General features: G+C 38.0%; 1 protein-coding gene across 1 annotated transcript; it reads right to left on the minus strand.

Moving 5' to 3' along the window:
- Window positions 1-763: 763 nt before the first annotated feature.
- adh8b (alcohol dehydrogenase 8b) lies at window positions 764-11,318 on the minus strand. The gene is given in 10 exon segments (XM_067385761.1): window positions 764-899; window positions 975-1,110; window positions 1,194-1,323; window positions 1,449-1,666; window positions 1,669-1,699; window positions 4,519-4,738; window positions 4,830-4,917; window positions 9,961-10,102; window positions 10,221-10,322; window positions 11,167-11,318. Coding segments are annotated over 10 exon segments (1,116 nt in total). The 5' UTR covers window positions 11,185-11,318; the 3' UTR covers window positions 764-868.
- Window positions 11,319-14,418: the final 3,100 nt, after the last annotated feature.

A 14,418-nucleotide genomic window follows, 5' to 3' on the forward strand; every position in this document is an offset into this window, starting at 1 on the left:
CTTCAGTGTGTTTTGTATGCCTTGGCTCGTTGCAGTGTACCGGGTCTCTTTTGTAAGCCATTGTTGAGGTTTGAGATGCAGTGAGTGTATGTGATAAAACCCAGTGGAGTCTCTCCAAACCTTATCAAATCATGACTGATGTATGACAACTCTTTACAGCTAAAAGAGTGCCGCGTAACGTTATTGAACATTGTACAAATATTTTTCATGAACTTCTACCAGCGTTCATAAGGTTCAATTAAATCGATCCATTTTGAGTGAGAATGTGTCTGTGAACACCTAGAGGAAACATTAGGTCAAGTACAATGGTGTAATTATGTTCTGTGATGGGGAGAGGATGGCCTTTCTGAATGTCCTCTCAGTGCAGTCATCTTTAGTCAGCGACGAGATGATTTTTGTTTGTCTTTGGTTGTTTAATGCCACTTAAATAGCAAAAGTCTGAAAAGCAGTTGCAGGCCTCTGTCAGTTTGATGCATCTCATGGAATCAGTTTCAGTGTTTCAGTATTCAAGCTGAATTAAAGTATATTTTCTCCTTTATTTGGACTTGTTAGTTTTTTTTTAATGTACAACAAATGCCAAACTTTTAACAATCATCTCAATGGAATGCAATTTCAACAATGATTTATGAAAGCAGGTGAAAAGATCATCCAAAAAGTTCCTCTGTATTGAATTGTTGTTGCTTTTGGTGAAACAATTAAATTTCTTGCCATGCAGAACTGGAGTACCAGATTCAATCCATCATTTTACCTTTTAGAAATAGAAACAGTACATTAAACTAGCATTGATTGTGTCTGCTGTAAGTCTGAGCAGTCTATTCCCATCTGTCTCAAACTGTGGCGTAGAAGTTGAGTGAAGATAATTTGCTTCTCATTTGGATATATTCAGTATGCATCGAATGCTGTAAGATGGGAAACAAATGTTAGAACTTTCTGACAGGATTAACTTGAAATACAGTCAAAAGTAAGAAATATACCATTTTCCAGTTTTCATGAGGTCGATGGCATCATTGATCTCCTCCAGATTCATTTTGTGTGTTATAAACTCATCAAGGTTTATTTTGCCGGTCATGTAGTCTTGAACCAGATTTGGAAGGTCCTTGACCTTGTAACCTTATTCACATAAACAGAAATTAATGCATACACAATCATCTACTCTGAAAGCCATAGACAGCATTAACTGACAGTTGGTTTACCTCCTACTAGAGTTCCCTTCCAGGATTTTCCATATATGAGCTGAATTGGTCGTGCAGAAAAATCTGCATCGGTATAGCCAACCAGAACACTCACACCCCAACCTTTAACACACGACTCCAGCGCGCTCCTCTGAGGTCAAAGACGCATTAATTCACACACAGAGAGAGTGCAAGTACTGAAAGCTTTTAAATGAGTAAGTAAACAAATGCACCTTTTCACATACTGTAGTAGAGTACGTGTCAGGGAGGTCTTACCATTACTTCAGTGTTGCCCACACACTCAATTGAGAAGTCCACTCCTCCATTGGTCATTTCTGCCAGCACTTCAGAGATTGGTTTATCATATGCTTTTGGATTCAGAAAATCAGTGGCTCCAAGCACCTTTGCCTTCTCAAACTTCTGTTCATTAATATCCACAGCAAAGATGCGAGAGGCTCCGGCGTTTTTACAGCCCATGACTGCAGCCAGACCAGTCCAAACACTGCACACAGTGAGCCTGGTGTCACCTTCACACAAACACAGACAAATCACTATTGCAATGTACCTTAACATTTACCTCACTGTTCAAGGAAAAAAAAAAAATACAAATAAAATTATTAGGACACTTAAGTCAGATTTAAAAATGCATTCATTTATTTTGATAAAGTGCCATTGATGAGTTTATTTTATTTTTTAAATGTAAATGTATGTATATGTATGTACATTTTTAATTCTAGTGGAAATGCATGAGAAAAAATATTCTAGCTAACAATTAGCATGCAGTGCCAATATCTGTCATTATTTACTCACCCTCATGTCACCCACCATACATGTCACAGTTTTAAAAGTAGCCTACACTATGTAACTTTTTTTTTTTTTTTTTTTTTTAAAAGATCAATACATCAACCTTCCTCAAACTTGTTATTGTCTTACCCTGGCTGGATTCACTATTGTAAACCAGTCTTGTATGAAAGCTCATTTCCGCCACAGAATAAAACAATTTAAAACATTATTGTGACTTTTTGTCTCACAATTGCGAGTTTATGTCTTGCAATTCTGACTTTTGTTTAAGTCTTGCGAATCGCGACCTAGGGTTTGCAAAGAACAGTAAGAAACTGTGAACAGGAAAAAAACTGAGCAAACCCTGGGCCGCGACTCGCAAGACTTAAAAGGGGATAAAGTTATCCGACAAGATTGTTAAATTAAAACAGCCATTAAAAATATCATTTGATTTCCAGGGGTTTAGTTTTATATAGGCGCAAATAGCAGCATAAACAACAGAGCATAAGGATTCACGCACATCCTGCAGCACTTAATAAAATTACATACAGTGGGTACGGAAAGTATTCAGACCCCCTTAAATTTTGCACTCTTTGTTATATTGCAGCCATTTGCTAAAATCATTTAAGTTCATTTTTTTTTCCTCATTAATGTACACACAGCACTCCATATTGACAGAAAAACACAGAATTGTTGACATTTTTGCAGATTTATTAAAAAAGAAAAACCACATGGTCCTAAGTATTCAGACCCTTTGCTGTGACACTCATATATTTAACTCAGGTGCTGTCCATTTCTTCTGATCATCCTTGAGATGGTTCTACACCTTCATTTGAGTCCAGCTGTGTTTGATTATACTGATTGAACTTGATTAGGAAAGCCACACACCTGTCTATATAAGACCTTACAGCTCACAGTGCATGTCAGAGCAAATGAGAATCATGAGGTCAAAGGAACTGCCTGAAGAGCTCAGAGACGGAATTGTGGCAAGGCACAGATCAGGCCAAGGTTACAAAAAAAAAAAAAATTCTGCTGCACTTAAGGTTCCTAAGAGCACAGCGGCCTCCATAATCCTTAAATGGAAGACGTTTGGGATGACCAGAACCCTTCCTAGAGCTGGCCGTCCGGCCAAACTGAGCTATCGGGGGAGAAGAGCCTTGGTGAGAGAGGTAAAGAAGAACCCAAAGATCACTGTGGCTGAGCTCCAGAGATGCAGTCGGGAGATGGGAGAAAGTTGTAGAAAGTCAACCATCACTGCAGCCCTCCACCAGTCGGGGCTTTATGGCAGAGTGGCCCGACAGAAGCCTCTCCTCAGTGCAAGACACATGAAAGCCCGCATGGAGTTTGCCAAGATGGTGAGAAATAAGATTCTCTGGTCTGATGAGACCAAGATAAAACTTTTTGGCCTTAATTCTAAGCGGTATGTGTGGAGAAAACCAGGCTCTGCTCATCACCTGTCCAATACAGTCCCAACAGTGAAGCATGGTGGTGGCAGCATCATGCTGTGGGGGTGTTTTTCAGCTGCAGGGACAGGACGACTGGTTGCAATCGAGGGAAAGATGAATGCGGCCAAGTACAGGGATATCCCAGACGAAAGCCTTGTCCAGAGTGCTCAGGACCTCAGACTGGGCCGAAGGTTTACCTTCCAACAAGACAATGACCCTAAGCACACAGCTAAAATAACGAAGGAGTGACTTCACAACAACTCCGTGACTGTTCTTGAATGGCCCAGCCAGAGTCCTGACTTAAACCCAATTGAGCATCTCTGGAGAGACCTAAAAATGGCTGTCCACCAACGTTTACCATCCAACCTGACAGAACTGGAGAGGATCTGCAAGGAGGAATGGCAGAGGATCCCCAAATCCAGGTGTGAAAAACTTGTTGCATCTTTCCCAAAAAGACTCATGGCTGTATTAGATCAAAAGGGTGCTTCTACTAAATACTGAGCAAAGGGTCTGAATACTTAGGACCATGTGATATTTCAGTTTTTCTTTTTTAATAAATCTGCAAAAATGTCAACAATTCTGTGTTTTTCTGTCAATATGGGGTGCTGCGTGTACATTGAGGAAAAAAATGAACTTAAATGATTTTAGCAAATGGCTGCAATATAACAAAGAGTGAAAAATTTAAGGGGGTCTGAATACTTTCCGTACCCACTGTATATAAAAGGAATAAATACACAAAATATGGCACTTAAATAATTAACAAAATGAAAGAAAAAAATGTGCGGCATGGAGTAGGCTTATAGGCTGCATTTCAGTTAATTTTGTGACACCCTCACAAGTTCAAGGAAACCAAGACGGCAGAAAGCGGCATTCTTTACTTTACAAAAGCACAATGTTTTGTTTATATTGTGTGTGTACACAAATAAAAGTAAACCCTTTTTCAGTATCGAATGATTGCTTGTATGATGACCAGTATGACCATAAATGGAGCATTTAAAGTTATTTCCACTGTTATAAGGAAACAATTCAAGTGATCGCACAGGCACCTCACGTGCATAAACAATATAAGAGCAAAAATGGTATGTGCAAATGCTTCTTGAGTCTCTACTCTCTATACTCACTCCAGCTGTGTTGATAGCAGCTCCGTAGCCAGTAGCGACACCGCAGCCGAGCAGACACACACGGTCGAGTGGAGCATCATCGTGAATCTTTGCCACAGAAATCTGGTTCATGACGATGTACTCAGAGAAGGTACCGGTGCTTGTGAACTGCAAGATGGGCTGACCACGACAAGTAAAACGTGTTGTTGGATATGACATAGTGTCAAGATGTTTATTTATCCTGCCAGAAAACAGAAAGAAAAAAACGTTATATAAAAAAAACAAAATAAGGATGAAATATGTGAAAAGTTGTTCTGTTGTTTGTTTCTTACCAGTTGCGGTCGCACAGGTTTGTTTTTGGACTCTTGCAGAATCTACATTCGCCACACTGAGCGATCGGGAGTGGAATGACCTTATCACCTGTTCACCACAATACACAGATGTATTATTAGTTTACAGCAGTGGTTCCCAAACTTTTTAGAGTGGAGTACGCCCTGAGGCATAGGCTATATCATCCTTCTGTGTACCCCTTCTCTTCCACTTAGACTACACTTTTCTCATTAAGGGACAATATTTGCCCCCTAAATTGACTTTCTAGTGATTTTTTTTTTCTTTATGAACACCTTTAAAACAATAATGTTTTAAATTAAAAAAAAAAAAATGTTCAATAGAGAAATATGCAATGATGCTAAAAACATGAAAAATTCTTTAAATACTAAAATCGCCAGCAGTTGGTGGTAAGTCACTAGTTGCGTCCCAAATGACGCACTATACACTATGTAGTTGTGCACTATGCACTCATCCATGTAGTGCGTGAATTGTATAAGGTTATTTTGTCATTTAATAACGGAGTCCGATCCTCCCTTCCCCTCCTCTACGTAATTAAAGCTGCGACAGTTGAGTGCACGAAGTGTCCAACATTCCCCACTTGTTTTTTTCCGTTAATGTAGTGCATCATCCGGGTATTTAAAGTGCACTTTTTCTTTTTGGAATTTTCAGTGTGAACGCACTACTCGTACTATTTATACTTAAAAACGTCATAGAATAGTGCATAAGTACGCGAATTGGGACGCACCTTCCTTACAAGTCTGAATGCATGAGTCATCGAGACATTAATTCATTCAATAACGAAGCAAGTGGCTGTATTTATGAATGAATCATTGAATACAAACATTCATAAACAATTATTTTTAAAGCCGCAGATTTGTCCCCGAAACACCGCTGTGTGTTGCTTTCATTGGAACTATTATTTTGTTGCAAAATAGAGCAAATACTAACAATACTGTGAAGAACATCACTTACTTACCCTTTTGTTTGTTGAACTGCTGTATAAAATCAATGTCACATTTGCAGTAGTGTGGATATTTGGATTTACATTCTTGTATAATATTATTATCATTAAAAACAAGAACTCACAAAAGGTAAGTTTTGTATAAGAGTTTGAATCTTAAATTGATTTCTATGCACCTTGTGTGCCAGGCAATTATGGCAAGCCGTTTTAGCATTTAAACCTTTGTTCAGACTATCTATAAATATATTTAAAGATAATAACAATTGTGTTTTGATGAGTGATAATTATAATTCAACTAATCAGAATGACAATTAGAGATATCTGCAATTATAATTGCACTAGTAAGAAATCCGATTTGAGATATCTGTAATATATATTTTGACTAGTCAAAACTCCATTTAAGATATCTGTAATGATGTCATAGATATCTTTAAAAGACGTGTCATTTATCCACAAAGGTAATTAGAGATATCTCTAATTTAATCACCACTAGTGCAAATTATAATTTGAGATATCTCTAACTACGTTTTGTCAAGTCATAATCAAATTGGAGATATAATTAATTACAATTTCAACTAGTCAAAACTCATTTGTAGATATCTGAAAATATTTTCCAATTGAAGTCAAAGGAAGAATATGACTAGTCAAAAGCATTGTAAATATCTTCAATGCATATTATGACTAGTCACAATCACATTGTAGATATCTTAATCGCAATTACGAGTCACAATTGCAGAAGAGATGTCTGGAACTGGAATTATGACTAGTCAAAACTGATTTATGACTATTTAATGCTAAAACGGCTTGCCATAGGCTCCCTCGTTTGAAAGCCTATGCATTTTTCCCATAGACTTTTGGAAAATCACAAAAAATAAGCTCTGTGTTTAACAAATGGTTATGACACTTACACGTACACCTGCTCACTTCTGAATTACACGAGTTTAAGTATACTTTCCCTCGCTAGGCCCGCCTTGCAAATTAGCACTGCAAAAGCCTAAAGTCTGTGAATGGCTGATAAATCGAAACTAAACTTTGCTCAAGTGCGAGCAATAACACCAATAAAGTCTGCAAACGCGGCTGTTATTCTAATAAAGTTGTCTGGCTATCACCAGACCAAGCTCAATATAAAATTGAACATTGGTCTGGGGAGTCTGTATGTATTTTCTACTGTACAAGAGGCGTGATCAACGAGCATTATTCACGCAATTGGATAGTCCTTCAACCAATCAGGTCAACGATCCGGGTGACATACTTTGCAGAGCGACGCAAAAAACTTCCAGAAGGCCGAGCCAATCAAATTGCCAGGGCGGGCTTTAATCGATGATGGACAGGCTATCTGCGGGCGAAATCAAATCGCCGGCCGATCAGGCTGGGTTTACCCAGTCTACTAAACAAGTGCAATTAAAATACAATTATAGTCAAATACAATTAAAATGTAATTATATTTATATCTGACGACTAAATAAAGTCCCTTTTAGCAATTTGTTGCGGTTTTAAAGACACAATAAAGGTTTAAAAAAAAAATCACAAGCAGGTTATAACTGGTGTGTTTTATGTCATAGATCAAAACGTGAAAGTATTTAGAGGCTTTGTTAACCACAGACCTTATTTCAGGCGATTTAGCAAAAACCCATTTAAAAAACCCACTGACTTCGGGACGATGGAACCGGAAGTCCTAAAATGCTAACTCACGTCTGGGTTTTGCCTACAAAAATGCGTCATCCCTGAGGTACTATATAGATGCTGCCTTCATGTGCTATCAGATAATTGATAATTCCCACTTCTGAACTCGTGATTACGAGCTCATTTTATCAGTTTTAATGTTATTTTAAGGTGGAGAATAATTAAATGAACGGCAAAGCATTTTGTTCGCGTATCCCCTCTGTCACCTCACATACTTGCAGGGGTACGCGTAGACCTACCCCAGTTTGGGAACCACTGGTTTACAGCAACAAATTTACACTCACAGTTAAATAGAATTATAGGATTAAAAAATCCAAAGTCCAAACCCGGTCCTGGAGGGCCACTGACCTGCAGAGTTTAGCTCCAACTTGGCCCAACACACCTGCCTGAAAGTTTCTAATATGCCTAGTAAGACCTTGATTAGCTGGTTCAGGTGTTTTTAATTGGGGTTGGAGCTGAACTCTGCAGGACAGTGGCCCTCCAGGAGCAGGAATGGACACCCCTGCCTTAGAGTGTCTAGTTTAAGAAACAGATGTCCCAAAGGTCCTCAACTGACAGCTTTGCTAAATTATAGGCCTACCAGCCAAATGCCAGTGTCAACATCAACCAATAAAAGATTAAGATTTCTTCTTTTACAAAGAGCACAGACACTGGACAGAGGAAGACTGGAAAAATTTGTTGTGGACCAATGAGTCCAAGTTTGAGGTGTTCGTGTCAAACAGAAGAACATTTTTGAGACTCAGAACAAAGGAATGTATGCAAGAGAGGAGTGCTTAACGCCAACTGACAAGCATGGTAGAGGTAGTGTGTTGATCTAGGGGTGCTTTGGTGGTGAAAAAAATGGGACATTTGTACAGGGTAAAAGTGCCAACACCATGCCATACCCTGTGGACAGCACTTTATCGGGGCCTAATTCATCCGATAACACACAACCAAACTATGCCAGAACTATTTAGGGAAGAAGCAGTCAGCTGGAATTCTGCCAGTAATTGAGTGGCCAGCACAGTCTCTGGATCTGAACCCATACCGAGCTGTTCTGGAAGCAGCTAGATTGTATGGTATGGAGGAAGTGTCCATAAAGCCAATCCATCTTGTGGGAGATGATCCAGAAAGCAAGGCTGTGATTGCTGCACAAGGTGTCTTTTTTGATGAAAAAGTTTGAAGAACACTATCATTATTTTAATTAAAAGTTATTTCAATGACTGCATTTCTTATTTATTTGCTATATTTCCTATATTTTCATGTATGTTTTCATAGAAAGTAAGGAAATTTCCAAGTGATCCCAAACTTTTGAACAGCAGTGTTTCAAAATTTCAAATATTTTGAAGCTTTAGAAAAACATGCGGTGGGTCAGATTAGTTAAGTGTTTAGCCATCTGGAACTAGATCAACTGATTCAATGAAAAGATTTTTGTGACTCAAAAAATGCTTTTCAAAGACTGGACACCACTTTCTTTCATAAATTAACCACAAAAAGTTAAAAGGATTAGTTCACCTTCAAATAAAAATTACCCCAAGCTTTACTCACCCTCAAGGCATTGTATCGCTCATTGCCATTATAAAGCTCGGATGTGTTAGGATATTTCTAAATACTATTGTGTTCATCAGAAAGAAGAAAGTCATATACACCTAAGATGGCTTGAGGGTGAGAAAAGCTTGGGGTAATTTTCATTTGAAAGTGAACTTATCTTTTAAGGAAGATGTCAAGCAAGGACGGTTTCTTCTTCATTAGAGCAATAGGGCGACACAAAACCAAAGTGTGAAAGGGATGGATATTTTCAATCTCATTTAACCACAGTGTTACGCTAGCTGCCACTGCTCTGTTTGCTCTGTCTCTGGATATATAGTCCAATCAGTATCAGGTCATGTTCTGTGGAGTACCACCTCTTTTTGGGCGAGTTCACTGACTCATAGACTTCCATTCAAATTTTTTTTTTTTTTTCCTCGAACTGCAGGCAATGCAATCTCTATGGGTTCCGGGAGGACTAGCACTAACGTCAAGTTAAGTCATCTTCATTTATATAGCGTGCTTTCGTCATCATACGTAACCTTAACTTGTGCAGCGATTGGTGGGAACAAACATATCTCTATTATGCTGAAGTGACATCCAACAATTTCATCAGTGAATAACTTACATTTCACAGGCATATTCTCCATCTGTAAATGTTAGAAAATTGTTTTAGCACAAGCCGCCACTGATGTAAAGAGTTACATCCACTGACTCAATGATCTGGTCACAGCAGCCACAGGATCATGGAGGCAAAGATTATTAGTGAATAGTGAAAGCTGTCAAATTACTTCAGAAGACATTATTATCCTTTGTTTTGGTCCTCAGTTCCTGTAACTATATGGAAAAAAAGTAGTACATAATTCAAAAATTCTCCTATTGTCTCCACTGAAGAAAGAAAGTCACACAGGTTTGGAATGACATGAGAGTGAACTTTCATTTATGGCTGAACTATGCCTAGAAATTACATTTTATTTTGTTACCTGGTTTGAAATCAGTGACTCCAGGTCCAACACTTTCCACCACGCCAGCGGCCTCATGCCCCAAGATAGTGGGAAAACCCCGCTTGTCTTTTGCCTCAAACAGGTGGAAAATCTCGGTGTGACACAGACTTGAAACTACAATCTATGTGACAAGGAAAACCCTTGTTTATTGGTATAAATGAACAGTATTGCATGTTTTATCAATTTTTTTTTCAAATTAGTTAATTGGGTTTGTGACATCTTTCTTGGAGGTTTCCCACCTTGATGCGCATTTCTCCTTCCTGAGGTGGGGCGACTTCTATTTCCTCTATTACCAGAGGAGCATTGGGCTCCCAGGCAACGGCAGCCCTACATTTGATAACCTTTGGCACAAATAAGAGATTGGTTCATCATATTTTATGTTTTTAATGGTTAACTTTACTGTATATAACTTGATCGGGTACATGATCTCTGCTAACTGTAGTTGGAGGTTGTCCAGCCAATGGAAGCATTGAAGCAACCAATAGAGCCACAACTGTGATTTCACTATCACTAAAGATAAATATTAACTCAATGGCACTGCAACAGTAATACACAGTTTTAGTGTGGTTAAATAGTATCCATTCGATTGAAAACTGGGAGAATTACAAAAAAAAAAAAAAACGACACACAGAACATATTTTAAAGTATTTTAGAAGAATTACAGTATGTACTATTGTGATCTCGCATTTTTATATGTGGCATTTAATTGATGTAATCTTGTTATATAGTTTTTATGAACAGTAAGTCTTCAAATTGCAATAATTGCATTTGCATTATAGTTAGTAAAGCAGTCTTGCTTTAACATCTTGCTTTTTTTCATTACTTTAACAAGTTTTTGCTTATGGTAGCTATACTGGATAGCTCAAACATGATCGAGTCCGTCCGTTAGTTTACGTCACACTGCCCGCTCACTTTTGCTCAGGCCCGACCACAAATAAAATTCTGCCTACGCCACTGGCTCAAAGCGTCCATAACCATCTTATGAGTCTTCTTACTCTTATTATTATTATTGCATTAAATCGATCAAATCTATATGGATTAAACTTAGATGTCCTTTATTTGTAATTATTTTCCTATGCGATTAATAGAAATTATCTTAAAATGTATAAAGAGACTAAAGTCTTATTAAAAATGCACGAACTGCTCTGCAGCACAAATGAAAAGAGACCAAAAGAATTTACAAACTTTTCCTGCAGTGGCCATTTCCCAAAGTAGTCGTTGTTGAGATGAATGCAAAGAGAGAAAGACCTTCTCTGGCGCTAGCTTTTATACTCTGGTTGTATATGGATAAAGCAATGAACTTTTATATCTACTTTCGCTTTCTACTAATTTCCTCCAGTCTCCGAAGAGTTAAGTTTAGGGTTGCCAGGTTTTCACAACAATACCCGCCCAATTGCTCCTCAAAACTAGCCAAATCTCAATTCAAGTGACCCGCATATAAGGGGATAAATATCATGTTATTTTGGGTCGATGTAACCCGCGGACATGAAAAACAACCCGCGGAAACAGTGTAAATGTAGCCCAATTTCGCGGGAAAACCGCGGACTTGGCAACACTGTTTGTTCCCCTATTCCCCCTTTTAGCGCGCATGCGCAACATCAGTGACACAGTGCGGAGCTTACATGAATATTCATGAGTTTCCTGTGTCGTGGTGAAGTGTTAGTTCACTAAAAATAAATAAATAATAATAATTCTGTAATTAATTACTCACCTTCATGTTCATTGGCGGCTGAACATAATAAGATGGAAAATAATCAATTTTCAACCCAACTTGGGTTGTTTTTAACCCAGCATTTTGTAATAATAGTTGTAGCTAACTTTAACTCTTAAATGTGCATTGAAACTTTCCAGCTGATAAAACCTATGATCCAGAGACCATATTCATATAACATCTAAGGCTAAATGTACATATTAACTGGCTGAGTTAGATGGTGATTGACACTAAACAGTAGAAAATCAGTCCAGAGTCTAGCTGTTATCATTGGCTGTTAAATTCTTGTGTTGATTATAATAAAATGACATGTTGATAACACACATAAGCAGTCTTTCAGGGGGGGGTGGATCACATATACTCACTACAAAAAACTAGACTACACCACTGTCTAAAACATACTACTACCATATAAACATCGTTTAGTAAACATTGTCATAATTCATCAACATTAGCTTATAAGCAATCGCATGGCATAAATGTGCGCTATTCAAGTAGCCAGATATCTTCCCAAATCGTCTCTCTTTCATTTTCGTCTCGTTTTTATTCGTTGACGAAAATTAGAGTAGATTTTAGTCATAGTTTTAGTCACGCATTTTTATTTAGTCTTCGTCTCGTTTTCGTCCGTGAAAAATGTCGTTGACGAAAATTATGACGAAGATTTTTCGTCAACGAAATTAACACTGGTTCACAGAGATCTGTCCAAGCACATTAATAGAGAGGCGAAGGGAAGGAAAAGATGTGGTTCCCCTATACCCATAGGGGAAACTGCGAAAACGCGAGAAAAACAAACGATTACCGTGCGTTCACACCGCCGCCGGCGAGAGCGTCAACAATCGCCTTGGCCGCCCTGCCAACAACGCTGTACTGTTCGTTCAAACCACCGCCGACGGGAGGGTCAAAGTAAATGACAAGTCGCGTCAACCAATAAGAAGCCTCTCAAGCGAGGACCTCTACATTCCAATTGGTTGCCTCCGAACAACGTCATAGCTCATTACCATAAAGTTAACCTGATTTCAACTCTCCTCGCTGCTCTCGCCGGAGCTCGCCGCCGGCTCTCATTGAAAATGAATGACTAGCGTCACTTTGACGCTCTCGCCGCCGGCGGTGTGAACACACAGTTACACTAAAGGCTGGACTCAAAAGTGTTCCTTACAACTTGTCAAGTAAACCTTATCCATGGATATTGACATGCAGCCAGGAGTCGTGTTTCCTGACATTTACATTTGACACATTATTTTACATGTATAAGGGTTATTAAACCTAAAACCAAAGAAATTATTCATTACTTACTTGAAATAAACGTTAACTGAAATAAAAAATAAATATATTTAAAATGTAAACTTATTTTATCTAGTTTCTAAGCTTTAGCTTAACCTTAAGCTGAGGTATGAAAATAACAAACAGAAATAAAAACTTAATAGACATTAAAAGCAAAAACTAAAAGACATAAACACAAAAAAAATTCTAAAACTTTGAACTAAAATTACAATGAAAGCAGAAAAACTAAAAATCAAGTCTAATAAACATTTCAAAAGAAAACTATAATAGTACCTCAATGATAAGTGTGTCAATCCCTGAAGAGTACTGAATTTTGCTCTTTCGTGTCTTTTTGCACTTGAACAGTCAAAAACTGTTTGGGCAAAGTACGGTTGGGTGAACATAAACAGTTTGGGGAATATCAGATGTACCTATATCAGTATAGGATCTGTGTATCGTTAGAGAAATTATTACTTAATGCATTACAATTTAACTAAATTAGATTTTAGTTGACTAAATCTACTGTAGATTTAGTCGACTAAAACTAGACTAAAACTAAAACAATTTCCGATCACTAAAATATGACTAAAACTAAATGGCATTTTAGTCAAAAGCCTATAACTAAAACTAAATCAAAATTTGCTGTCAAAATTAACACTGCTGTGAACAGCCAGCCTCTTTTGCAATGACCTTTTGTATCTTGCCCTCCTTGTGCAAGGTGTCAATGGTCGTCTTTTGGACAACTGTCAAGTCAGCAGTCTTCCCCATGATTGTGTAGCCTACAGAACTAGACTGAGAGACCATTTAAAGACCTTTGCAGGTGTTTTGAGTTAATTAGCTGACTAGAGTGTGGCACCAGGTGTTTTCAAAATTGAACCTTTTCACATTATTCTAATTTTCTGAGATACTGAATTTGGGATTTTCCTTAGTTGTCAGTTATAATCATCAAAATTAAAAGAAATAAACATTTGAAATATATCAGTCTGTGTGTAATGAATGGATATAATTTACAAGTTTCACTTTTCCAACGGAATTAGTGAAATAAATCAACTTTTTGATGATATTCTAATTATATGGCCAGCACCTGTACTCTACAGTATTTGTCTGATGTCATTGTACACTAATGACCTTTAGAGGGCACACTTGCACAGCGGGATATCTGTGTTGTGATGTGTGTGTTTGTTGCTGTCTTGTGTCTAGTGAAGCCTGGTATCATGAGCTGGGGAACATCATCCAGAAACATGTGCAGGCTAATGGTTTCTCTGTGGCACGGAGCTACTGAGGTCACGGCATTCACAAACTGTGAGTAACATCCTTTCATAAAGACACATTCTGAATGATACAAGCATTGCACAATGTGATGTAATAAGACCTGCAGAGATTGCAAACACTCACAAAACTGGTACTGTCCATGTTTTATTAATCTAGAAATGTCTTTATGTGGTGAAAAAGGGGTGACATGAGGA

Source organism: Chanodichthys erythropterus, chromosome 5, assembly GCF_024489055.1.
Source record: "Chanodichthys erythropterus isolate Z2021 chromosome 5, ASM2448905v1, whole genome shotgun sequence".
Classification (NCBI taxonomy): Eukaryota; Metazoa; Chordata; class Actinopteri; order Cypriniformes; family Xenocyprididae; genus Chanodichthys; species Chanodichthys erythropterus.